The sequence below is a fragment of the Pecten maximus genome, chromosome 5 (genome assembly GCF_902652985.1).
Source record: "Pecten maximus chromosome 5, xPecMax1.1, whole genome shotgun sequence".
In the NCBI taxonomy this organism is placed as follows: domain Eukaryota; kingdom Metazoa; phylum Mollusca; class Bivalvia; order Pectinida; family Pectinidae; genus Pecten; species Pecten maximus.
In genome coordinates, this window is record NC_047019.1 from 43,457,294 (window position 1) to 43,484,889 (window position 27,596).

The 27,596-nt window shown below is 34.6% G+C and overlaps 3 protein-coding genes across 4 annotated transcripts in view; 1 reads left to right on the forward strand and 2 right to left on the reverse strand.

Moving 5' to 3' along the window:
• The window catches only part of LOC117328112 (gamma-butyrobetaine dioxygenase-like), a 21,456-nt gene extending 14,596 nt beyond the window's left edge, over positions 1-6,860 (forward strand). Inside the window, exons 9-15 of the mRNA XM_033885486.1 lie at positions 902-1,026; positions 1,308-1,448; positions 1,558-1,618; positions 2,002-2,055; positions 3,968-4,036; positions 4,511-4,618; positions 5,966-6,860. Coding sequence (XP_033741377.1) covers positions 902-1,026; positions 1,308-1,448; positions 1,558-1,618; positions 2,002-2,055; positions 3,968-4,036; positions 4,511-4,618; positions 5,966-6,073 — 666 coding nt within the window. The 3' untranslated portion in view covers positions 6,074-6,860. The remainder of the gene's footprint in view (positions 1-901; positions 1,027-1,307; positions 1,449-1,557; positions 1,619-2,001; positions 2,056-3,967; positions 4,037-4,510; positions 4,619-5,965) is intronic.
• Positions 6,617-15,176, reverse strand: LOC117328113 (carbohydrate sulfotransferase 9-like). Its single transcript, XM_033885487.1, has 4 exons — positions 13,081-15,176; positions 11,337-11,440; positions 9,418-9,473; positions 6,617-8,931 (listed from the first exon to the last, which is right to left on the reverse strand). Exons 1-4 carry the CDS (start codon positions 13,092-13,094, stop codon positions 7,870-7,872), a joined length of 1,236 nt encoding a protein of 411 aa, XP_033741378.1. The 5' UTR covers positions 13,095-15,176; the 3' UTR covers positions 6,617-7,869.
• A 2,847-nt stretch (positions 15,177-18,023) lies between these two features.
• On the reverse strand, positions 18,024-26,425 carry LOC117328114 (carbohydrate sulfotransferase 9-like). 2 transcript variants are annotated; one of them, XM_033885488.1, is made up of 4 exons: positions 26,315-26,425; positions 24,534-24,637; positions 19,984-20,039; positions 18,024-19,147 (listed from the first exon to the last, which is right to left on the reverse strand). In XM_033885488.1, the coding sequence occupies exons 1-4, from the start codon at positions 26,326-26,328 to the stop codon at positions 18,086-18,088; spliced, it is 1,236 nt and encodes a 411-aa protein (XP_033741379.1). In that variant the 5' UTR covers positions 26,329-26,425; the 3' UTR covers positions 18,024-18,085. The 2 variants fall into 2 exon arrangements, with proteins under 2 accessions (XP_033741379.1, XP_033741380.1); XM_033885489.1 differs by lacking the exon at positions 26,315-26,425 and adding an exon at positions 25,785-26,290.
• Positions 26,426-27,596: the final 1,171 nt, after the last annotated feature.

The following is a 27,596-nucleotide window of genomic DNA, read 5'->3' on the forward strand; positions in this document are numbered from 1 at the left end:
GGTGAAAGTCGGCCGCGCCTACCACTGCGCCACCCGCAAACAGATCACGTGGACTGATAGGAATATTGGCTACTAATGATATAGCTGTTTAGAGAAGACATATAGACACATGTTTATGAAACAGAGCGCATGATTAATTAAATTTAAATCACTGCCTCCGCTAGGGATCGAACCCGGGACCCCTGGCTTACTAATCTTACGCTCAACCGATCGAGCTAAAGAGAAGATCTCTCTAGCCGAGAGGTATATTGCGGCTAGTATTTACCAGGGTTACATACTCCCCCTCTAGGAAAGAACTCGTCCTCGAGTTTCCAGGAGTAACAGCGATGCTTGTGGAGCATTCCTGAGTATTTTTCCCGGGTCCCTACATGGGCGCCAATGTAACAGAGCGCATGATTAATTAAATTTAAATCACTGCCTCCGCTAGGGATCGAACCCGGGACCCCTGGCTTACTAATCTTACGCTCAACCGATCGAGCTAAAGAGAAGATCTCTCTAGCCGAGAGGTATATTGCGGCTAGTATTTACCAGGGTTACAATTATTCTTAATCTTAACTGTACATAGTTTATCATTGTAACATACCTCAAATCTGTCTTGACGGCAACTACATATTTGATCCGTCCGTAGACAATGGCTACCTTTTTAATTCCCGCCAAGTACAAACAAAAGTGACCACAAAGGACAACACATGGACACATATAATGATGACGTCACATAGGTATTAGTGGACAATACATACATGTATATACGTATACGGGCGATAATGAGTGGCTCACTGTAACCGACGCGACGGCCAATTCCGCGCAACGCGGTATAACAATGCGGTATAAAATGACAATGAAAATGACCCTATTACATTTACATGTCATTTCGACACTAGCCATCATTTTTCCCCAACAGCTTTTTGAGGTAGCCACTGTTGATGACCCAGTCAACGCATCCTTCACCAGCGTGGCGCTGCATTTCCATCAAGACCTGCCGGTATATGAAGGACAGCCGGGTATCCAGTTCCTACACTGCCTCAGGTTATATACAGCCTAATGTCATACTGTATTCTCCGAGTTCTTTTTAGATAATGTATCCATTATCTCTATATGGGAATAGTGTGCTTATTTCTGTATCACGAGATGAATGATATGTGTCTGATTATAAAATCACAACTTCAAAGCAAATCACAATTCGATGATTCCACATCATGTTCACTACTATTTATGTAGGTGGTTCATTTGTTAGTATATATATATATATATATGCACACACCGACACTTTTTTGTCCAATATAATTGATAGAAATATCTTACTTTAGATTTGACGAGACTGTGAAAGGCGGAGTGACAAGGTTCCTTGATATGTATCAGGTACTCGCAAAGTTCCGAGTTCAGTATCCAAATGAGTTTAAGACACTGTGCAGAGTTCCTATCTCCATACAAATGGAATACGACAACAGGTACGTTTCCTCCAGCACTACCTGAGTAGCTTATATAGACAAGATAGGCGTTTCGTGAAATGTAGTTATCTAGTTTGGATATGAACTCATACCAATCCAATATTTACAGTGACTACCCTGTTCTGATGTCCAAAAGACGACCTATAATATACCTTGATGACCATGGAGAGGTTAGTGACATTTAGTCTCTTATATATTATTCCTTATACAAAGATAAAATCAATTCAAGTAGGACGCCACAGTGGAAGTCGTAACAGTACATTACCAGTCGGGGTGAAAGGTTAGTGAAGGGATTCAATATCAATGTGTGTCTGCTATACAAAATTATGATGATATTGGCATGTTCAAAGAAATAATACTCGTATTTGTTGTTGTTTGAACTGAATATGTAGTGAATAATTAATGTTGTTAAGTAAGGCACAACTTTCAAAGTCATATATCTTACTTAAAGAGAATTGTTGTCTGTTTTGCTTTGTGTGTTTTAACCGTTAAATTGACTCTCACAATGGTAATGATAAAACTGCTGCCGTTACAGTATGTGTTTGTTGTGTAGGTGATATCGGTCGTATGGCATACGTACATGCACGCGCCATTGGAAGTTCCGGAGGTAAGGATTATTGCTTGTCCACATTGTTATTTACTTTTTAAAAGTCTGTGCATCGCTTCATGTGCATATGATACATTGTACTTTAATCTTAATGGTTTATATGACTAAAAGGAAATCAATATACCACACACTAAATACTAACATTATTAGGTGACCACTATATACATAAATGTAACACCAATCACTGATCTTACGGTGAGGGGGCCGCGGTGGCCGAGTTGTTAATGTGTCCCGACACGTTAACACTAGCCCTCCACCTCTGGGTTGCGAGTTCGAAACCTACGTGGGGCAGTTGCCTGGTACTGACCGTAGGCCGGTGGTTTTTCTCTGGGTACTCCGGCTTTCCTCCACCTCCAAAACCTTGCACGTCCTTAAATGACCCTGGCTGTTAATAGGACGTTAAACAAAAACAAACCAAAACAAACCAAATCTTACGGTGACCACAATATAACACCAGTCACTAATCGTAAGCGAACGACTTTATAACACCAATAACTGACCTTACGATGACCACTATATAACACCAGTCACCAATCTTAGACCACTGTTTAACACCAATCACTGATGTTATGTCGACCAATATAAAATAACACCAGTTACTTACCTTGTGGAGACTACTATGTAGCACCAATCTGTAACCTTATGTCAACTACTATATAGCACCAATCTGTAACCTTATGTCAACTACTATATAGCACCAATCTGTAACCTTATGACGACCATTATATAGCACCAATCTGTAACCTTATGACGACCATTATATAGCACCAATCTGTAACCTTATGTCAACTTCTATATAGCACCAATCTGTAACCTTATGACGACCATTATATAGCACCAATCTGTAACCTTATGACGACCATTATATAGCACCAATCTGTAACCTTGTGTCAACTACTATATAGCACCAATCTGTAACCTTATGTCAACTACTATATAGCACCAATCTGTAACCTTATGTCAACTACTATATAGCACCAATCTGTAACCTTGTCAACTACTATATAGCACCAATCTGTAACCTTGTCAACTACTATATAGCGCCAATCTGTAACCTTATGACGACCATTATATAGCACCGATCTGTAACCTTGTCAACTACTATATAGCACCAATCTGTAACCTTGTCAACTACTATTTAGCACCAATCTGTAACCTTATGACGGCCATTATATAGCACCAATCTGTAACTTTATGACGACCATTATATAGCACCAATCTGTAACTTTATGACGACCATTATATAGCACTAATCTGTAACTTTATGACTACGACTATACAGCATCAATCACTGACTTAATGGAAACCGCTATATGTCACCAATCACTGACCTTATGGAAACTATTATATATCACCAATCAATGACCGTATCGAAACCACTATGTAACAACAAACTCATACCTTATGTAGACCTCTGTGTAGCACCAATCACTCACCTTATGAAGATCACATTAAAACATCAATCACTAACATTTAGAGACAGTTATATCGCATCAATCACTAACATATAGATACCGCTATATAGCAACAATCACTAACATATAGAGACTGCTATATAGCATCAATCACTAACATATAGAGACCGCTATATAGCATCAATTACTAACATATAGAGACCGCTATATAGCATCAATCACTAACATATAGAGACCGCTATATAGCATCAATCACTAACATATAGAGATCGCTATATAGCATCAATCACTAACATATAGATACCGCTATATAACACCAATCACTAACATATAGATACCGCTATATAGCAACAATCACTAACTTTATCAAGACCGCTATATAGCGCTTATCACTAACCTTTTGTATACCAATTATAAAAACTGGTACGCTAGTATTTAGTTATTCTCTTATTTAAATGTTTTGGGATTCAAAAAATATATCGCATACTGTGTTACAGGAGGACGTCGAAGAGTTTTATAATGCTTACCAACTTCTCGGACGAGCAGTCGAGTTTTCTGAGGATGTAGTAAGTTGATAGACTATACAATGTCTCAAAATACCTGTACATTGATATTGTAAATTTTCTGTTATAATATAGCATCCCAAACATAAATATACATATGTATAAACTTTGGGATCCAGATATTAATATCATCTTAAAGACGATTTGCCACTTTGATCATATCAGGGTATTGGTCCGATCAGTACTGCGCCAATGAAACGTTCTTTTGAAGAACGATGATGTGGCGCAGCGGTATAAGCGGCTGGTATTTCTGGCAAGGCGATTGGGTGCCACAGATCGTTGAGTTCAAAGCCCGGCCGGGGCATGTGTCATGAAGTTTCTTCCCTCGTCATTTTTGTTACAATTTTTATCTAATTTTTAGCACAATGTATCGTATGTGCTTGTACGTGTTGTTTATCCAATGGTAAAGATTTGAATTTCCTATCGTAGTTGTACTGGAATGAATATATATCTAATTTGACCAATACATTCTATCAGATTGAGACCAAGCTGAAGCCAGGGGAGGTCATAGCGTTCAACAATAGAAGAATGTTGCACGCACGGTCCGCATACGAGGAAGGTGGTTCGGGGAAACGTCACTTCCAGGTAAGTTAATGTTTATATCCTAACGATGATTCTAGTATATTATCATATCAATATTATCACTATTGCTTAACCAGTGTTATTGTCATGATAACCTCTGGAAAAGTTTATCAGAACATGATATTATATATTTTTCTAGTGTGATATAGAGTTTGAGGCCACCGGCACTCATTTATCTGCTTCGTGGTTCATAATCACACTCAACCTATAGAAACACATGATCTTATTCTAGAATTGTCTGAATTAGTTTTATAGAATTTGAGATTCTTTTTACAGGTTACACGTCAATATCCTCCTGTTTTTATCTGTCACTATTGGAGGTATTTTTTTTTTATCTTAGCGAGTTACATACGCATGCTCTTTATCAGGTGATGTTTACGCCTACCTCTTGAATCTGTCATAAAATATCAATATCGCTTATATCGTAATGGCAGAGGTACACGGTACCTTAACACGCGTCTTTGAAATATAAAACACATTAAGATAGTATGAGTGTGTCTAAATCAACTTACCAAGTGCTGCCACCTAATAACCACGGCATGGAATGATGTCATAGTTGAAGTCGCTCGTTGCCATCAATGAATATAGTTCATAATGGTGGCATTCATAACTCTGAATAGTAAGAATGGTGTCAAAACTTTAAATTACTTGCAGTGTCTAAAGTAAATCAAAAGTTCACACACACATATGGGTTTTTTTCATAGCACACCAATAGATTTAATCATCTCCTTAGTTTACACTATTACGTTTTAACTCATTCTTATTTGACTAATTATAAATGACATTATGAGTTACCAATGGAAACACCAGACACTTATCTAACATTTTCTAACATTTGCATCAAATACAAAAGTGATTTATCTAAATCGGCTTTTATTTTCACGGTTCATTTTTCATTCCCCTCGGCAGGTAAAAAATATAAATCTGTGCGTACAATTACGGGAAAGCAAAAATGGTATACACACATCTGTAATTGATAGGCGTTACCAGGGTTGGGGAGCTCTGTGGTCATCTCCTTGAACGATAGTATTGTCATCTCGCAAATTATTTTTTATGCATACACTGTATCTATAATAGTCATAGGGGAGGAGCCTTTTTGGGGAAAAAATGTATTCTATTATGATTTAAGGGGGTAGCTTTTGGGGAAATTGCCAAGTAATACAATAAAGGTGAGTAATTTGATAAAATGCTATGAATTGTAATGTACACAAATAATTTAACAATGGACAAATAGTAGAATTGAACTTCTATCTTAATATTTCATCAGTTTCCTACATGTACGAAGAATAAAATATTTGTAAAGACAACAAATACGTTACATTACAAAACACAATAAATTTATTATTTCAGGGAGGATATCTCAGTGGAGACGATTTCAAAAGCAGACTTTTAGTTCTGGCAAAGAAAATGGGAGATCCAAGGCCTGCGATCAGAATTGGAAACAATGACTGGAGATAAACGTCCAGCCGTCAAGATGTGTTTTGTCATTAAGCATCGCCATCATTTGACATAATCGCCCAATAGTGTATATCGAACGATAATCCGGCAGTAAAAGGCTTTCACAAACGCAACAAAAAGACAATACCAATATCGTTGTATCCTGACATTTAAATACTGGCTATTAAGTTGGAAAAGTTAAATACTCATCACAGACATTGTTAAATATATCTTCTTTAATGTAGTAATAGTAAAAACAATATGTATATACAATATAGCTGGAAATTTATACTATATTACCAATTTAATCCAAAATTTTCTTAATATCTGATAATATTGAAAAAAGCCCATCTACATGCATGCATTATTTAACGTTATTAACTATATAACCTGTTAACACTTTCAATGAACTTGCTTGACAAATATAGTTGCTATTTTAGTATGGTCCTAACCTTACCCATCAAAATATGTTTCCCAGTTTTTAGTTTGTCCTGATCTTGTGTCAAAATTACCCAAATCTTGATAACGGTTCTGTTCTTGTATTGAAATCTCCCAATTTTATTGTTTGTTCACGGCCACATATTCCCGACAGTAGATCTATGTCAGGGTTAAACTCTATGAAAACTACTAGTCCCAAATATTAACCTTTATGTTAAAGATACTATTTCGCTGATCAAGCCCTTTTTAACCAGAAAATCAACCTTAATACCATTAACATATTCAACAAATCTTATTAAATAAACATTACCAAAAAGTTAAATGTAAAGTGCCATTTCAACGTATTTTCAAATACATTATACGACATGGATTTGTTTCATGCGTGATTTTTTGAAAAGACAAACAAACAAAAGAAGAAAAAACCCGTGTACTAAGATGAAATTGTCTAAGGATAAACAATCGACTTTTATACACTTGAATTTTTAAAAAGAAGACAGTAGTTGGTTAGAAAAAAAAACCCAAAACGACCACCTATATATATCATAACAGTATTTTGGAATAACGGAAGAACACTTGCAACATGTTTGTTAAGTATGAAACAAGATGATAGAAAGTGTAAACATTACTAAAGTCAATCACGTATGGCAACTGAAAAGTATCGTCCCCCGAGGGAATTATGCGGGTCTTTTCAGATTCTAATTATATAACAGACAATATTCATACTGATACAATGTTTATTGACACAATACAGCACACATACGGAGACAATTGCCCGAATTAAAAGATCAATACCTGACAATATACGTTCAATCAAGGCCTATGATTAAACTTTTAATACCACTAAGCATTGAATATTCATACAGGAATATTTGACACATTTATATTTGCCCTCATTTCAGAGATATTTTTGGATGTTTCTGTGAGACAATGATATCAATAAAGCGTTCTTAGGAACACCTAGTATCCAGAGTATCCAGGGAAAGAGTGATATAAAAAAAAAATGTTCCTAGGACCACATAGAATCCATCGGATCCATGTTTCTTATGCAGCACGAATGTTTCGGTTTTTGCCCGTCTTATTTTTTATTTAATGTTCTATTGATACTCTGGTTATGCTAGATTCATTAATACGTAAGTCAATAATGTTATGTCCACATTGTAAACGATTGATAGTAGTAAAATAACGTGAATATATTATTAAATGTATATCGTTACAGTTTTTACTTAAAATTTACTTCAACATTATAGCTGATACTTTTCGTAATTTTCTGATATAAACTCAATTATTGCATGTTTATTGCGGATAGTACGCATGATATAATTTGCTATGACTTTTTCATCAATGTAATTTCAGGAAGGAATCAATGCAAAATGTAGCCATCAGCCGTCAGAAAATATATATGGAGGTCTGTCATTATATCCAAACAGCTGACAATCTAGTAGGACGTACTCCCTAAACTGTAGCAATAATTGTCGGTCCACAGTTTTATACATCTTGACTAATCCTCTGTGTTTGTACTCGGACACGCGTGATGGGTCACTGTTCTTGATCGCCTCGCGGTAAACCATATCCACGGTAAGATGTGGGGAGTCAGGCATTGGTAAATCTGGGTTCAAAAAGCCACGAAGTTGAAGTATCGTCCACACACGACCGTACATCTCGTTCATAGTCATGCATTGTGACATACTCTTTCGAGTGTTGTATGCATCTAATATGCTGTTGTATATACTGGAGTTTATTTCTTTGGATATAGACGACTTTCTCGACATTAGACCTGATACGTTTTGAAAAATGCCGGTTTTCGTCATTATTTCCGATACATCTTCATCGAAAGACTCCATTTTTCCTGTGAAGTTATATTTTATCTGACATGGTAAACAATGGGTGTGTATAGGTGAGAAGTGCTCATCGACTTCTTGACTCTTTCTCTTCTGTTCCACTAAATATCGTATCAGTTCTGAGAAGGACACATCATGACCACATCTTAAGCTTAAAGTTGTGGGTTTTTTTCTTGATTTTACTATATCTCGCCCGAGGTGTTCCATATAATGACGATTTATATTGTACAACTTATCTAAGTATGCAGAAAAGATACGTTCGTAGGGATCTCGGACAAACATTGCTGTATTCGCTGATCTTAAAACTCGCGAAGCCTCGGTGATATTTAGGTGCCCTAAGGTAGGAAGATTTTCCGTGTGAACTTTTTCAGGATTGATGGTATACACATCTGAAATGTCCTTGTATTTTAATGAATGAAATAGTCTTCGCCAGAAAGTGCAGCCTATCTTTTGTACCATACAGAAGACAAAGTTTGATTTAGAATCATATAGAAGAAATCTTTTTTTAACATATTCAAATTTTGGATTCTTCTCAAAATTGGTGTTAGGATGGCAGTTTTCAAGTAGATGTGCTTGTCTTTCTTTGAACTTTTCCAGAGATCCCTGTTTAGACATAAAAAAGTAAACAACATCATGAAGCATATTATTCTTTTTTATTTATAATATATATGGAGGTTACACAAACTCGTGGTTGTTGTACATTCAAATGGTATTTCGTTCACTCGAGTTAGTTATTTTTCAAAAGTTACAAAAAACACTGGCTTTAGATTTTAGAAACTTTTGAAAAAACAACTAGCGAAAGTGAAAGAAATACCATATACAACAACCACAAGTTTGTTCGACCTTTTCTACCTCACTAGAAAAGCTTTTTCGAGGATAAATTAACCTATTTCATGCCAGTTAATTAACATGTTTTCTTTTTATAATATTAGTTGGAGTGTACGGATATGACCTCAAGTAAAACGCAAAAACTGAGCGGAAATGTGTGGAAACATTACAATAACAGGCATTTTGTATGCACATTACAATAACAGGTATTTCGTATGTATTTGTATTGTCTGATGAACTACCGTAATTACGTTAGCTCACCTGTCCGTCCATCATCAGTTGGGGAAGATTTTTAGTCTGAACAAAAAGACTGGTTCCTGGAAAAAAATTAATACAATACCATTTCTCGATTACTGAATCACATTTATAAACAACTAGAGTAAACATAATAAACAAAGCATGTTAAGCAATACGAATCCCCTCGATAACAAAAAATTGCCAATACGGAACAAAAAATAGTAAGAATTGTCTAATCAAAATGATCAGGAAAAACTGTTAACTATCAAAGCAGGAGATGATAGTTATAAGTAAAAGAGTTTGAACTAACATAAATATCTTATGGTTATCAAAGTGGTAGAGCGAACTAGGACGACGAACATCTATAATAAAAGTGACTACAATTTATGTCCTAAGAGATTAAAATGCAAACTAAATGAAAAGATCATATTTGTGAGTAAGTGTATTTAGTTTCAGGACAATCAGATATAATTTGAAATATAACTATATATATAATATATATAACATAGCAACACAACTGACGAAGGAAGACAACTTTATGATTCGTGCCCTGACCGGGCCTCAAACTCACGATCTACGGCGGCCAGAAATACCCGCAGCTGATACCGCTGCACCGCATCGGTGTTCTTAACGTTTCAATGGCAGTGTTTTCCAATATAATCATGTCAGGATATCGGGCCGAACATCACTGCGCCTTCGTCAGTTGTATAACTATGTTACGTATCAAATAATTTGCATACTATCTCATATGCACTATGTGTTGGTGATCCGAAGATAAAGATTTGAATTTCCTGTCGTATTTGTAATATATCGCTAAAATAAGGATGGCAAAAAAAGCTATCGATAGTAACAGCGACGATAATGTGTCAAAAACATAAAGTTTGTAAGTGAATCGAGTTTCAGGACGATGAGAAAATTAATGAAGTCGGTAGAGAGAAGAATACCGAAAATCTATTTATAATAACCGTGACTTCCATTTTCACAACTGGTGGTTGAAATGCAGACTCGTACAGGAAATGGTGTTTGTGAGTAAGTTTATGTATTGTCAAGAAAATTAGATTGTTGATAAAGTCGGTAGAGCGATGAGGTCGAACAGTAACCACAATGTTGATCCAATGTGGCCGGTAATATAAAACTAGTACAATGGATGGTTTTGAGCATGTATATGAAGTTTCAGCATATCTGGATATGTATCTAAAGCTTAAGCGCTTATCATCACATCATGGTTTCTATGTAACAAGATAACTCACAGTATTTCCTTATATCCAAACTGTTATCGAATCGATTTGAAAGAATGCGATTAATATTATTCAAATAGCAAAGTATACTGATGTATCACTAGTATTGGGTTCAATACAAATGGGAAATGTTCGTACTCTGATGTAAGTTGAGTACTGACATGTTAGAACTAACACTACATCGTGTGTTTCTCTAAACTTACTCTAAACTTATGTTTATCTAAGTCGCATTACCATTGACACCACAGAACGATATTACATTCAGCATAAACTGACCTCATAGTAACAGTGACCTTGACCTTAAACTCTCGATCCTGAAAAGTTATTCCATGTAAGAACTTTCGTTGATTTATCACTTTCTTTCATGAAACACTGGATAACGTCCGAGTACATTTTGCCCAATATGACTAAGGATGCGGTGCATAGACTGATTTTCTGTAGTATAAAAGCATTTTACCTTTGCCACCAAGCCCGAAAAGCTATCATAAGTAACTCTTTCTTCGGAAAAGCACTCGATAAAATCTTACTGTAGTCAATGTAACAGACCTAAAATTACTGTGCATATACTGATTTTGTATATTTTCAAATGTCGGGTTGACCTTTGACTTACTGACCTGGATAGCTGTTCCAATTAATAATATATTTACAGAATAATTTTGAGCACCTCGTTGGTTTGATAAGGTAACATAAAAGCTGCTTACGTACCTTGTAAGTCTTCGGTAGATATATATTTATAACTTAAAATCAGCACAGCGACACAGGCTACTCCAAACATGAATAGGATCCTTTTAATTCCCTTAAGCGTCATTCTGAAAAAGGAGCAAAACCTTCAACAACCATCATTTGTACTGTATGCTGCCAACTGTATGCTGCCAACTGTATGCTTAACAAAAGGCACTTTGGTGTTAAAACAATTAATTGTGGTGTTAATTGAATAGTATTTAAGTCTTTCGAATGTATTCGGTCGATGTTGTTGTGAACGTTAATATTTTGCGAGCACTTATCGAGTTTAGCGGATACCAATACCAAGCGGAGAAAGAAAATTATTCGCTGCTGGTTACAGCAATGTAATGACCTAAAAAATAAAGACATTTCAATCAAGTATTGTGTCTTAAACCTTAGCTAGCATCACAATCTGCCAGCATTTACGTAACAACTATTATTTTGTCCTCATCAAACATCTTTCAGTGTAAACATAACAGATAATTCTGATGGCATCAGAACACGTATAACAATTTAGAAGACTAAAAAAGAAATGTTCTATAAACAGGGAACTGACGATTTCGACGATGAGGCGGAGACATGAACTTGGGTCTATCAGCTGACCTAAACTACGTACAGCGTGGACAATGCAAAAAGACAATAGCACACAAAAATATAATAACAGGTGCCAAAGTTCAACAATCAATAGTGGAACTCACACTCCGTTCATTTTAGACTTTATCAATCTGATGACGTATTAACGGGGTTAGAGAGCGCTGGTTTATGTACGGAGATAGTACCTCATGAACAGTAAACAAACATGAAAATAATGTCTTTGATGATCCCCTAGAAAACCATGAAGCCGATATCAAAGATAACTACGATTCACGTGTGTTGGAAATTTTGAAATGAAAAATTGACACGAAAAAAGTTACGGACTGATTGACATCAGAATTGAGTCTAAATCGATGCAGTGAATGTAAACGTAAAAGCAAAGACAGCAATAGCAAAAATTATGCACAAGCAGTAAAGTCGCATTCGAATTCCAATATACGATATACAAGTAAGGTAATGACGTCATGTCACGTTCCAGTTAATGACCCGGAAGGTATCGGGTACCGAAGAATTAAACCTATCTGTTAAAAACGTCGCCTTGCAAATTTTACAAGACATACTGAAGTTAAAGGAATATAAGGTAGAAAACATTAAAAGAAAACAAAAAATTAAATACCCTCCTTCCAAATTGGGATTTACCTTCTATGTTTTGGAGTTGATAGGTTTCGAACCTATGGGTTCAATTTATGATAATAAAATCCCACTTCACATTCTTGATCCTTTTCTATTATTTTCTTGAGTAACTTTTTTTTATATTCTTCCTTCTATGTTCGGTTAATTTTGGCACTTTCCTGATTTTGTCTCAAAAATGATGCCCATGATGTGTGTCTGAGGCTATATCGTTAACACGTTCTTCTATTTCACTTTCCTGTGACGACGCTTTGTCAGCCATCTCCATTGTTTACAAGATCAAAGAGATAATTTATAAACATTAATGGTGTGACCTTGGAACTCCGATATAGTGACAAGCCTGACTAACCCCTGCGGTGAATTCCCTGTATTATATGACAAATAAATGGTATGATATACATTTCAAAATGTTCATAATTTCTCATGTTTTGTTATACTAGATATCGTACAATTCAATGTCAGTGTTACAGACGCTACATGTATATAGTAAACGTATACTTACATACAAATATACATCTGTTTCTTGAAAGTATGATTTTCAGAACATTTTCATTCGGAGCCCTGGACACCGTGTCGACGGTCCGTACGCCGGAAGTCAAATTTGTCATTAGAATTACAATAGTGGCAATTTAAGTATACACAATGTTCATACGTTTGTAAAGATATCAATTATAATATCCATTAAGGGTCATCTATAAAGCAGAATAACATTGAATTTCAAATTCGAATAAATATCTAAATATTTGCACAAATATACCGAAATGTTTGTTTGGATATGCAGTTTCTTACAAACACCAATAATTTGCTGTGGATGCTATCAATTTCTTCTATAGAGTTACTTTTTGGTAAGATGTAGTATGGAATAATTCTAAGTCGCGCAAATGACCAAACCTGGAAAATAGCCAAGTTGTTATGCTCACTATTGTCTATAACACAGGGTAGGAACTTTCATTTGACCCGGATCTTACTTTATGTACGTATAAGCGCTTATTTTGTTTTGAACTTGAAATGCAAAATGGTGGCTGTGAATAACATTACACAAATATGTCATAAAGGGAGGTTTTTTGTATCAATAAAAATGCTCCTTTATCATACTTTTAAGACTTTTAATCATAGTAACAAGGATCTGTTTAAGTCAAATTGGTGAGTTTTCAGATATAGGCATATTTTACTCCAAACTCAACGGTTGAAAATCTTTTTCTAAAAGCATACCATTTTCAGAGTTGTTTATAGTGTCTAATAAGAGCATTTTTGATGTTTAAAATACCGCCTTATATGCCATTTTTGTGTGATATCATTCACGATCGCCATTTGCATTTCACGGTCAAAATAAAAACAGTGTTTTTACATATAATGGAGTCAAATCTGGTCAAACAATGTTCCTAGTTTGTGCTTAAGACACCTATGAGCAAAACAACATGGCTAGTTTGTGCAATATATGCGATACAAATGAGCTAATTATGTTCCCATGAAACATGCATTTTTCGTATGAAATTATATATCAAATTACATGACAACAGCCAGTCCCATATTTTTTATTAATGTTATAACTCGGTTTTCTCCTGTTGTATTTATGTTAGTACACGGTCTTCTCCTGTTGTATTTATGTTATAACACGGTTTTCTCCTGTTGTATTTATATTATTTCAGGGTCTTCTCCTGTTGTATTTATGTTATTACACGGTCTTCTCCTGTTATATTTATGTTATTACACGGTCTTCTCTTGCTGTTTTATGTTATTACAGAGTCTCCTGTTGTATTTTTGTTATTACACGGTCTTCTCCTGTTGTATTTATGTTATTACACGGTCTTCTCCTGTTGTATTTATGTTATTACACGGTCTTCTCCTGGTGTATTTATGTTATTACACGGTCTTCTCCTGTTGTATTTATGTTATTACACGGTCTTCTCCTGTTGTATTTATGTTATAACACGGTCTTCTCCTGTTGTTTTATGTTATTACACGGTTTTCTCCTGTTGTATATATGTTATTACACGGTCTTCTCCTGTTGTATTTATGTTATTACACGGTCTTCTCCTGTTGTATTTATGTTATTACAGAGTCTCCTGTTATATTTATGTTATTACAGAGTCTTCTCTTGTTGTATTTATGTTATTACACGGTTTTCTCTTGTTTTATTTATGTTATTGCAGGGTTTTCTCCTGTTGTATTTATGCTATTACAGGGTGTTGTCCTGTTGTTTCCATTCAATAAAAGATGGAACAAAAAAATCGCATCATGGTGATACTTTTGTATACCACTGAATACGGCTACATACACAATGGCAGAAGTCTTTGTTAAATCTGTAAAATATATAATGTAATGGAACTTTTCTTTTCGTCACATATTATATACATCGTAGTTATATTCAACTCATTAAGGCAGGCAGCTGTTTAACACAATACACTTAGTATACTGGGGAACCGAGTGTAATTCATCTGTATAATTGTGAGCGCAGGTGTCTTATAATCATCTTCCTGGAATACCTGCTGATTTAAAACACCGAAAAAATAATAAATTCATATTTCAAATTCAGCATGATGTTTCGGAAATTTCATAGGAAACTCTTGACTACCCGGAGCGCTTTTTTTTTTACATCTTCTGGCAAGATATCACAATCGAGATTATCTCTACACTTGTATTTCTGTGATTTCACTAGGAAAATATATGCCATGATCAGGTAGAATCAATATGGGTCAATAAAGAACACCTGTACACACAGAGGAGTCAAGAAGCTAGGGGCATCTTAAAAGCAACTCCAGTTAAAATAGTGATATTTTACAGGCCTATACATTTCTACTAAGGAAGTTATCATAAGAAAGTGGTAGTATTGATGAAACAAAACCGCGAGTGTCGAAATGACATGTAAATTTCATGCGTCTATATGTTTTCTCGTACCAGCGATAACATAAGGATATTTTCCTATCCGTCCACGTGATCTATAGGTGAGTGGCATAATGGTAGCGCAGCCGACTGTCAGCATTCCAGATCACCATTCTATCGCAAATACATCTCGGAGTGATCTGTTGATTAGTCCTGGCAGTGGTGGGGAAACAGCTGCCTATGTATCTCCCAAGTTGTGTGGACATACCTATTCTGAAATTCTTGTTTTGGAAATTTAAACTTTCTATTTGCACATTTTCCAAATGAATGTTTGGTGCTGATTTCCATGACAATTTCGCATTACTGTAAATAACGTCTCAAGACATAGTTATCATGTGATAAAGAAGAGAAAAAGTCATAATATCAATGGAGATATTAACCAATATGGTTATTGGATTATTGGGAAAACTACAGAAACGAAACCATGAAAGAGAGGTCTCCAAATAGTCAGCTGTAACGTTAAGTGTAGCATACGTTGGTTCTACTTTAACGTCCAATGTTGTTCCTTTAATTTGGATGTTATGTGCAATATTAGCTTCAATGTATAAGTATTGTTTCTCAGAATGATTGTCAATGCTCCCGATTCAAATATTAAATTTTCAAACACAACAAAATGTTGCAAGGTCAATATTAAATTGATTAAAATTGGATAGTAAAGAACATAACAGCTGTTTATTTCTATGGTTATTCATGAATGTTTTCAATGTCCTAGTCAGCTGTTCTGGGGTTCGTTGTGCTGTATATCTAACAGTCATCATGTGTACAAAATGCAGGTTTATAATTAATTGCTTTTGCATAAAATTTTATAATCTAAACAGAAATAAGATTCCACATTAAAACAGAAAGAGTAAAGAAATTCAGTTGAAAGGAAATTGATGTATGCAAGTGTAAATGTTTGGATTAGGAATTTCTTTCATTACTTGGGTCAAAACTTTTTATATGGATATCAAATGTTTTGTAAAAACATACAATAATTTGATAAGGGGGGATATCTAATCACTCGTGGAACTAGACAGTGTTGTCATTTATTGTGTTTGATTTTTGAAAATATTAGCAACAAGATTGAGAAATGATAATCAGGCTGATGTTTTAAGATGATTACGAAAAGTACAAAGATAGCACAATTAACAGATGATACGACACTGTTTCTGAAACGAAAATACATTAAACAGGCAATGGAAATAGTTAGAAAATGTGGAGGACTTTCTGGGCTGAAATTGAATAATAATAACACTGAAGGTATGTAGTTAGGATGTAACAAGGGAAGGAACTGAATTCAAAAGAGAAGTAAAGTCCTTAGTAATGTTCTTTTGAACTCATATGAAAGGGTGTGTGAATTTAAATTGGAAATCTATACCAAAAAGAATCGCAATTTTTTGAAGATTTTCTCAAATTGATATTGATTTTAAGGGAAATGAGCATACATTTTTAGTGTCGCTTGCTCCATTGTATTGTTCCTATTAAATATCAGCTTAATAAATGGAGAATGGAAGAACGCAATTTGCGCAAAATTTGCTTTGTTATAGAAAATTACAATAATTATTTCATAAAATGTAAATATTTTGAAATATTGTGGAATATGCTTATTGGAATTTTCTGCAACTTGGATTCAAATGGGTTTTAAGCAGCTTCAAGATTCAGTAAAATGTTACAAAATTGGACAAAAGATGTATGATGAAGTCAACATGATGTATGAATGATCGATTTCACATTATATAAAATATTCCACTTGAGTGATCAAAAAAGGAAATTTATTAAGTCATAGCAGTGGAAATACCTACTTCTGCAAGGCGAACGTTGATAAAACAGCATTTGATTGTATAGTACCACATAAAATGAAGCAATAAATGGTATCTTTCAACAACATCACATGTATACATTTTCCAAAGAGGTATTTAAAGAAGTCAAAGAAATGTAAAGTAAACAAGGTATAGACTAGGAAATGATATATTAACATTAGAATGTCAAAATGTTCAAATAGATTAAATCATTCTCCCTTCAATACAAACAACATGCCCTTTGAGAAGAAACAAACCTCACTTCCTACGTTAGCTGGGAATGTATACTATTTGACGTTTGGTCTCAGCTACAGGTCATAGGTGATACCTTTCGCCATTTTCTGATATATCAATTATTGCATGTTTTTCGGGAATATTGCTGCGCTGCATCATATGATCTGTCTTTTTGAAATGACTTTCTTCATCGATATGTCTTAAGTATCAATAAAAAACTATATATATATATAACTTAGCAACACAAATGACGAAGGTTTACAACTTTTTGACTCGTGCCCTGACCGGGCCTCGAACTCACGATCTACGGCACCGACTCGTCTAGCTAGAAATACCCGCAGCCTATACCGCTGCGTCACATCGGCGTTTCTGGCTAGGCGATTGGGTGCCGTAGATCGTGAGTTCGAGGCCCGGTCAGGGCACGAGTCAAAAAGTTGTCTTCCTTCGTCATTTGTGTTGCTAAGTTACATGTATATATCTATTAATTTGCACAATGTATCATATACAATATGTTTTGGTGATCCGAAGATATAGATTTGAATTTCCTGTCGTAGCTGTACCGAGAGAAATAAAAACTATATATATATATAAATATATATATATATATAACCATTAGTCGTCGGAAAATACATATGGAGGTCTGTCATTATATCCGAACAGCTGACAATCTAGTAGGACGTACTCCCTAAACTGTAGCAATAGTTGTCGATCCACAGTTTTATACATCTTGACTAATCCTCTGTGTTTGTACTCGGACACGCGTGATGGGTCACTGTTCTTGATCGCCTCGCGGTAAACCATATCCACGGTAAGATGTGGGGAGTCAGGCATTGGTAAATCTGGGTTCAAAAAGCCACGAAGTTGAAGTGTCGTCCACACACGACCGTACATCTCGTTCATAGTCATACATGGTAACATATTATTTCGATTGTTGAATGCATCTAATATGTTGGTGTATATGCTGGAGTTTATTTCTTTGGCAATAGACGACTTTCTCGACATTAGACCTGATACATTTTGAAAAATGCCGGTTTTTGTCATGATTTCCGATACATCTTCATCGAAAGACTCCATTTTCCCTGTGAAGTTATATTTTATCTGACATGGTAAACAATGGGTGTGTATAGGTGAGAAGTGTTCGTCGACATATTGTCTCTTTCTTTTCTGTTCCACTAAATATCGTATCAGTTCTGAGAAGGACACATCATGACCACACCTTAAGCTTACAGCTGTGGGTTTTTTTCTTGATTTTACTATATGTCGCCCGAGGTGTTCCATATAATAAAGATTTATAACGTACAACTTATCTAAGTATGCAGAAAAGATACGTTCGTAGGGATCTCGGACAAACATTGCTGTATTCGCTGATCTTAAAACTCGCGAAGCCTCGGTGATATTTAGGTGCCCTAAGGTAGGAAGATTTTCCGTGTGAACTTTTTTAGGATTGATGGTATACACATCTGAAATGGCCTTGTATTTTAATGAATGAAATAGTCTTCGCCAGAAAGTGCAGCCTATCTTTTGTACCATACAGAAGACAAAGTTTGATTTAGAATCATATAGAAGAAATCTTTTTTTAACATATTCAAATTTTGGATTCTTCTCCAAATTGGTGCTAGGATGGCAGTTTTCAAGTAGATGTGTTTGTCTTTCTTTGAACTTTTCCAGAGATCCCTGTTTAGACACAAAACAGTAAACAACATCATGAAGTATATTATTCTTTTTTTATAATATATATGGAGGTTACACAAACTCGTGGTTGTTGTACATTTAAATGATAGTTCGTTCACTCGAGTTAGTTATTTTTCAAAAGTTACAAAAAACACTGGCTTTAGCGAGTGATTTTAGAAACTTTTGAAAAACAACTAGCGAAAGTGAAAGAAATACCATATACAACAACCACGAGTTTGTTCGACCTGTTTCTACCTCACTAGAAAAGCTTTTTCGAGGATAAATTAACCTATTTCATGCCAGTTAATTAACATTTCTTTTCATAATATTAGTTGGAGTGTACGGATATATAGTAAAACGCCGCTAAGTGATACGCAAAACCGTTTTGTATGTACATTATAATAACAGGCATTTCGTATGTACATTATAATAACAGACATTTCGTATGTACATTATAATAACAGACATTTCGTATGTACATTACAATAACAGGCATTTCGTAGGTACATTACAATAACAGGCATTTCGTATGTAAATTACAATAACAGGTATTTCGTATGAACATTACAATAACAGGCATTTCGTATGTACATTACAATAACAGGCATTTCCTAAATACATTGTGATAACAGGTATTAAGCATGTACATTACAATAGCCGGCATTTCGTATATACATTGCAATAACAGGCATTTTGTATGTACATTACAATAACAGGCATTTCGCATGTACATTATAATAACAGGTATTTCGTATGTACATTACAATAACAGGTATTTCGTATGTACATTTCAATCACATATTCTTGTCTGATGAACTATCGCAATCATGTTAACTCACCTGTCTATCCATCATCAGTTGGGGAAGATTTTTAGTTTGAACAGAAAGACTGTTTCCTGGAAAAAATGAATACAATGCCATTTCTCGATTACTGAATCACATTTATTCACAATAAGAGTTTGAACTAACAAAAATGTCTTTTGATTATCAAAGCGGTAGAGCGAGCTAGGACGACGAACATCTATAATAAATGTGACTACAATTTATGTCCTAAGAGATTAAAATGCAAACTAATTGAAAAGATCAAATTTGTGAGTAAATGTATTAGTTTCAAGACAATCAGATCTAATTTGAAATATACATGTATATAATATATATAACATATTAACCCATCTGACGAAGGAAGACAACTTTATGATTCGTGCCCTGACTAGGCCTCGAACTCACGATCTACGACACCCAATTGCCTAGCTAGAAATACCCGCAGCTTATACCGCTGAGCCACATCGGCGTTCTTAAAAAGAACGGTTCAATGGCAGTTACTTCCAATATGATCATGTCAGGATATCGGGCCGACCATCACTGCGCCTTCGTCAGTTGTGTAACTATGTTACGTATCAAAGACAATGTCTCATATGCACTATGTGTTGGTGATCCGAAGATAAAGATTTGAATTCCCTGTCGTATTTGTAATATATCGCTAGAGTAAAAAATCTGTTGATATTAACAGCGACGATAATTTGTCCAAAAGATAACGTTTGTAAGTGAATAGAGTTTCTGGACGATGAGAAAATTAATGAAGTCGGTAGAGAGAAGAATACCGAAAATCTATTTATAATAACCGTGACTTCCATTTTCACACCTGGTGGTTGAAATGCAGACTCGTACAGGAAATGGTGTTTGGGAGTAAGTGTATGTATTGTCAAGAAAATTAGATTGTTAATAAATTCGGTAGAGCGATGAGGTCGAACAGTAACCACATTGTTGATCCAATGTGGCCGGTAATACAAAACTAGTACAAAAAGTGATGGTTTTGAGCATGTATATGAAATTTCAGCATATGTGGTTATGAATCTAAAGCTTAGGCGCTGATCATCACTGAGGAGTCCTAGGAAACAGCCGTATGATGCGGTTTAATTCCTTTTGGCTCTACTCCATCTTACTTTCAATTTGTACTGAAAAGTGACAATATCTTCTGGGTATTTTGCAATAACCGTTACCTGTATATCACATTATAATTAAGTTATACAGTGACACATTCCCACATATACATATGCAGTTGACCTTCTTTACAAATCCAACATTGTAAATAATGAAATCTTTTGAATAATAGGACTATTGCACCTTCACTTCTAACAGTGTTACCAAAAGGCATTTTGGTGTTAATTGTATATAGCATTGAAAAGTGTTGATAAAACACAACATGGTTACTATGTTAATGCAATTAATAAGGGTAATGGCACCCGAAATGAACCAACTAATTATAGACCAATATCAATTACCAATTGCTTTAGTAAACTATGTGAAAAGATAATATTTAAATATTTGTACAATTTTGTCAAACAACATAATATCATTTCAAATCATCAATCTGGCTTTACACCAAAAGATTCTACTGTAAATCAACTGTTGTCTATTTATCATACTATCACTAGTAATTTAGATATAGGAAATGAGTTACAATTTATATTTTGTGATATAAGCAAAGCATTTGATAGAGTTTGGCATGAGGGGCTATTGTATAAACTAAAAAAATGTGGAATTACAGGGAAATTATTGGAATGGTTTCGGAATTATTTAAAGGATAGAAAACAAAGAGTCATTACTGAAGGACATTACTCTTCTTTCCGTACTGTCAATGCAGGGGTTCCTCAGGGTTCAGTACTGGGTCCTCTGTTATTTCTTATTTATATAAATGACATAACTAATGATGTTAATAATTCTATAAAACTGTTTGCAGATGATACATCATTATTTGCCATTATTGATAATCATAATAAAATTATTGCTACTGACTTACTAAATGAAGATCTACAAACTATCAATATTTGGGCAAAACCATGGGATGTTATATTTAACCCCTCAAAAACTAAATCAGTTTTATTTACCAGAAAAATAAATACTGTACACTTACCACTATTGTTTGCTGACACAGCAATAGAAAATAATGACTCACATAGTCACCTTGGTGTTTTATTTTCAGCTGATGGTACATGGAATAATCATATTCACAATATCTACCAAAAAGCCTGTAAACGTCTTAATATTTTGAAATATCTTAAATATAAAATTGATAGAAGTTCACTTACTACTATTTTTACTGCTTTTATTAGGCCTATACTTGATTATGCCGATGTGATCTGGGATAATTGCTCTCAGCAATGTAAAAATTTATTAGAATCTATTCAAATTGAAGCTGCTCGTATTATAACTGGCCTACGTAGGGGAACCTCACATGAAAAATTGTATAATGAGCTAGGATGGGAAACATTGGAGTCCAGACGGAAGAAACATAAATATCTGCTGATGTACAAAATAATACACAATGATACACCTTCCTATCTTACTGAGATTGTAAACGTTTTTAAAAATAATATTGATGAACAGAACTACCCTTTAAGAACCATCAGGGCTTTCAACCCACCACTATGTCACTCTGAAAATTATTTTCATAGGTTTTTTCCCTCCATGGTACGAGAGTTTAATTACCTTGATTTTGATACATTAAATGCACCAACCATTACAAAATTTCGAAACTTGATATCGACGGGTAATGATATAAGAAATACTACTTCCTCAATCTTTAAATATAAAGGAAATAGAAATGAAAACATACTTTTGTGTCAATTGAGAAATGTAGCAAGCCAATTAAATTATGATCTTTATAAAGACCACTTGATAGAATCGCCTGTTTGTAGTTGTGAATTTGGACTTGAAACTTCATATCATTTTTTCTTTTTATGCCCTAACTATATTGTGCATAGAGATATTCTAATAAATTCTCTACATAAGCAGGAATATTTTCATATTGACATACTCCTAAATGGCTCTGACAGTTACAGTGATGATATAAACACTCATATCTTTGATAATGTAATTAGATATATTAAAAACACAAATAGACTATTACATTAGTCATTAAGTCAAAAGTCGGGGTCTGATTCAAGTCTTTAGTACTGGAAGTCTATTATATGTCTATTAGTTGGTCCTAAGGGTAAAGGTCAGCCTAAACCAGTGTAACTTAGGAATTAGTGGTTCATTAGAACATGTATATTTTTTATCAAATTAAGATCTTAGTAAAAATTTATTTGTCATTTATCCTTGTATATAGTTGATGAGATATTATGAACATCTTAAAAATTTTGTCCATGTCTGTGCAGTTTTGCGCAAGAATCTGTGTAGGTGACCCTGTTTTGGATGAGTAATACTAAACCATTTAATACTCTGAGTTTATAATTACCGTAATTATTCTAAGCTGGAAAGAAAAAGTTAAAAACACATATATGTACATAGTGTCTGCCTGGGTTGGGGGGCAGGTGTGTATTCAGCCATGAGTGGATGACTACTGGGTGTAAGCACCTCATGGACATTTTTGTCGGAAACTCTTGGTTTGACTAGGCACCTGCCTCCCATCCAGGCAGATAACATTGCAATATCAAACAAATCTATAAATTCTAATCATAATAGTAATGGAAAACCCACTGTTTATATACGTAGAGTATTTGAATTTCTTTCCCCTGTACATATACATGTATAACATGTGCGAGTGTGTGTGTGTGTGTGTGTGTGTGTGTAATACTATATATTACTCTACATTGTATGCTATTAATACCGGATGTTTTTATTTTGTTAATATTATTATGATACGGAGAGAACTTAAAATAGGCTTAAGCCTGATGTTCAATCCAATTGTTTTTCTTTAAAACAATAAAATTTGTTGAAATGAAACATGGTTACTATGTAACAAGATAACTCACAGTATTTCATCATTAATATTATTCAAATAGCAATGAGCCCTGCTGGATCACTAGTATTAGGTTCAATACAAATGGGAAATGTTCGTACTCTAATGTAAGTTGAGTACTGATATGTTAGAACTAACACTACAATGTGTGTTTCTCGAAACCTATTTTTATCTGAGTGGCATTATAATTGACACCACAGAACGATATTACATTCTGAATAAACTGACATCATAGTAACAGTGACCTTGACCTTAAACTCTCGATCCTGAAAAGTTATTCCAAGTAAGAACTTTCGTTGATGAAACACTGGATAACGTCCGAGTACATTTTGCCCAATATGACTCAGGATGCGGTGCATAGACTGATTTTCTGTAGTATAAAAGCATTTTACCTTTGCCACCAAGCCCGAAAAGCTATCATAGGTAAGTCTTTCTTCGGAAAAGCACTCGATAGAATCTGACTTTAGTCAATGTAATAGACCTAAAACTACTGTGCATATACTGATTTTCTATATGTTCAACTGTCGGTTTGATCTTTGAATTATTGGCTTTGATAGCTGTTCCAATTAATAATCTACACTATTTACAGATGAATTTTGAGCACCTCGTTGGTTTGATGAGGTAACATTAAAAGCTGCTTACGTACCTTGTAAGTCTTCGGTAGATATATATTTATAACTTAAAATCAGCACCGCGACACAGGCTACTCCCAACATGAGTAGGATCATTTTAGTTCCCTTAAGCGTCATTCTGAAAAAGGAGCAAAACCTTCAACAACCATCATTTGTACTGTATGCTGCCAACTGTATGCTGCCAACTGTATGCTTAACAAAAGGCACTTTGGTGTTAAAACAATTAATTGTGGTGTTAATTGAATAGTATTTAAGTCTTTCGAATGTATTCGGTTGATGTTGTTGTGAACGTTAATATTTTGCGAGCACTTATCGAGTTTAGCGGATACCAATACCAAGCGGAGAAAGAAAATCATTCGCTGCTGGTTACAGCAATGTAATGACCTAAAAAATAAAGACATTTCAATCAAGTATTGTGTCTTAAACCTTAGCTAGCATCACAATCTGCCAGCATTTACGTAACAACTATTATTTTGTCCTCATCAAACATCTTTCAGTGTAAACATAACAGATAATTCTGATGGCATCAGAACACGTATAACAATTTAGAAGACTAAAAAAGAAATGTTCTATAAACAGGGAACTGACGATTTCGACGATGAGGCGGAGACATGAACTTGGGTCTATCAGCTGACCTAAACTACGTACAGCGTGGACAATGCGAAAAGACAATAGCACCCAAAAATATAATAACAGGTGCCAAAGTTCAACAATCAATAGTGGAACTCACAATCCGTTAATGTTAGACTTTATCAATCTGATGACGTATTAACGGGGTTAGAGAGCGCTGGTTTATGTACGGAGATAGTACCTCATGAACAGTAAACAAACATGAAAATAATGTCTTTGATGATCCCCTAGAAAACCATGAAGCCGATATCAAAGATAACTACGATTCACGTGTGTTGGAAATTTTGAAATGAAAAATTGACACGAAAAAAGTTACGGACTGATTGACATCAGAATTGAGTCTAAATCGATGCAGTGAATGTAAACGTAAAAGCAAAGACAGCAATAGCAAAAATTATGCACAAGCAGTAAAGTCGCATTCGAATTCCAATATACGATATACAAGTAAGGTAATGACGTCATGTCACGTTCCAGTTAATGACCCGGAAGGTATCGGGTACCGAAGAATTAAACCTATCTGTTAAAAACGTCGCCTTGCAAATTTTACAAGACATACTGAAGTTAAAGGAATATAAGGTAGAAAACATTAAAAGAAAACAAAAAATTAAATACCCTCCTTCCAAATTGGGATTTACCTTCTATGTTTTGGAGTTGATAGGTTTCGAACCTATGGGTTCAATTTATGATAATAAAATCCCACTTCACATTCTTGATCCTTTTCTATTATTTTCTTGAGTAACTTTTTTTTATATTCTTCCTTCTATGTTCGGTTAATTTTGGCACTTTCCTGATTTTGTCTCAAAAATGATGCCCATGATTATTGCAATGTGATCGATATCATCTAACGTTTGTTCGGTGTGTCTGAGGCTATATCGTTAACACGTTCTTCTATTTCACTTTCCTGTGACGACGCTTTGTCAGCCATCTCCATTGTTTACAAGATCAAAGAGATAATTTATAAACATTAATGGTGTGACCTTGGAACTCCGATATAGTGACAAGCCTGACTAACCCCTGCGGTGAATTCCCTGTATTATATGACAAATAAATGGTATGATATACATTTCAAAATGTTCATAATTTCTCATGTTTTGTTATACTAGATATCGTACAATTCAATGTCAGTGTTACAGACGCTACATGTATATAGTAGACGTATACTTACATACAAATATACATCTGTTTCTTGAAAGTATGATTTTCAGAACATTTTCATTCGGAGCCCTGGACACCGTGTCGACGGTCCGTACGCCGGAAGTCAAATTTGTCATTAGAATTACAATAGTGGCAATTTAAGACTACACAATGTTCATACGTTTGTAAAGATATCAATTATAATGTCCATTAAGGGTCATCTATAAAGCAGAATAACATTGAATTTCAAATTCGAATAAATATCTAAATATTTGCACAAATATACCGAATTGTTTGTTTGGATATGCAGTTTCTTACAAACACCAATAATTTGCTGTGGATGCTATCAATTTCTTCTATAGAGTTACTTTTTGGTAAGATGTAGTATGGAATAATTCTAAGTCGCGCAAATGACCAAACCTGGAAAATAGCCAAGTTGTTATGCTCACTATTGTCTATAACACAGGGTAGGAACTTTCATTTGACCCGGATCTTACTTTATGTACGTATAAGCGCTTATTTTGTTTTGAACTTGAAATGCAAAATGGTGGCTGTGAATAACATTACACAAATATGTCATAAAGGGAGGTTTTTTGTATCAATAAAAATGCTCCTTTATCATACTTTTAAGACTTTTAATCATAGTAACAAGGATCTGTTTAAGTCAAATTGGTGAGTTTTCAGATATAGGCATATTTTACTCCAAACTCAACGGTTGAAAAACTTTTTCTAAAAGCATACCATTTTCAGAGTTGTTTATAGTGTCTAATAAGAGCATTTTTGATGTTTAAAATACCTCCTTATATGCCATTTTTGTGTGATATCATTCACGATCGCCATTTGCATTTCACGGTCAAAATAAAAACAGTGTTTTTACATATAATGAAGTCAAATCTGGTCAAACAATGTTCCTATTTTGTGCTTAAGACACCTATGAGCAAAACAACATGGCTAGTTTGTGCAATATATGCGATACAAATGAGCTAATTATGTTCCCATGAAACATGCATTTTTCGTATGAAATTATATATCAAATTACATGACAACAGCCAGTCCCATATTTTTTATTAATGTTATAACTCGGTTTTCTCCTGTTGTATTTATGTTAGTACACGGTCTTCTCCTGTTGTATTTATGTTATAACACGGTCTTCTTCTGTTGTATTTATGTTATTACACGGTCTTCTCCTGTTGTATTTATGTTATTGCACGGTCTTCTCCTGTTGTATTTATGTTATTGCACGGTCTTCTCCTGTTGTTTTATGTTATTACACGGTTTTCTCCTGTTGTATATATGTTATTACACGGTCTTCT

Excerpts from the sequence above, each read along its gene's own strand:
- LOC117328113 (XM_033885487.1), bottom strand. Across the intron at positions 9,474-11,336 it reads ATCTACCGAAGACTTACAAG|GAACCAGTCTTTTTGTTCAG; the intron begins GTACGTAAGCAG and ends ATTTTTTTCCAG. Across the intron at positions 8,932-9,417 it reads AACTGATGATGGACGGACAG|GGATCTCTGGAAAAGTTCAA; the intron begins GTGAGCTAACGT and ends ATGTCTAAACAG.
- LOC117328114 (XM_033885488.1), bottom strand. Across the intron at positions 20,040-24,533 it reads ATCTACCGAAGACTTACAAG|GAAACAGTCTTTCTGTTCAA; the intron begins GTACGTAAGCAG and ends CATTTTTTCCAG. Across the intron at positions 19,148-19,983 it reads AACTGATGATGGATAGACAG|GGATCTCTGGAAAAGTTCAA; the intron begins GTGAGTTAACAT and ends GTGTCTAAACAG.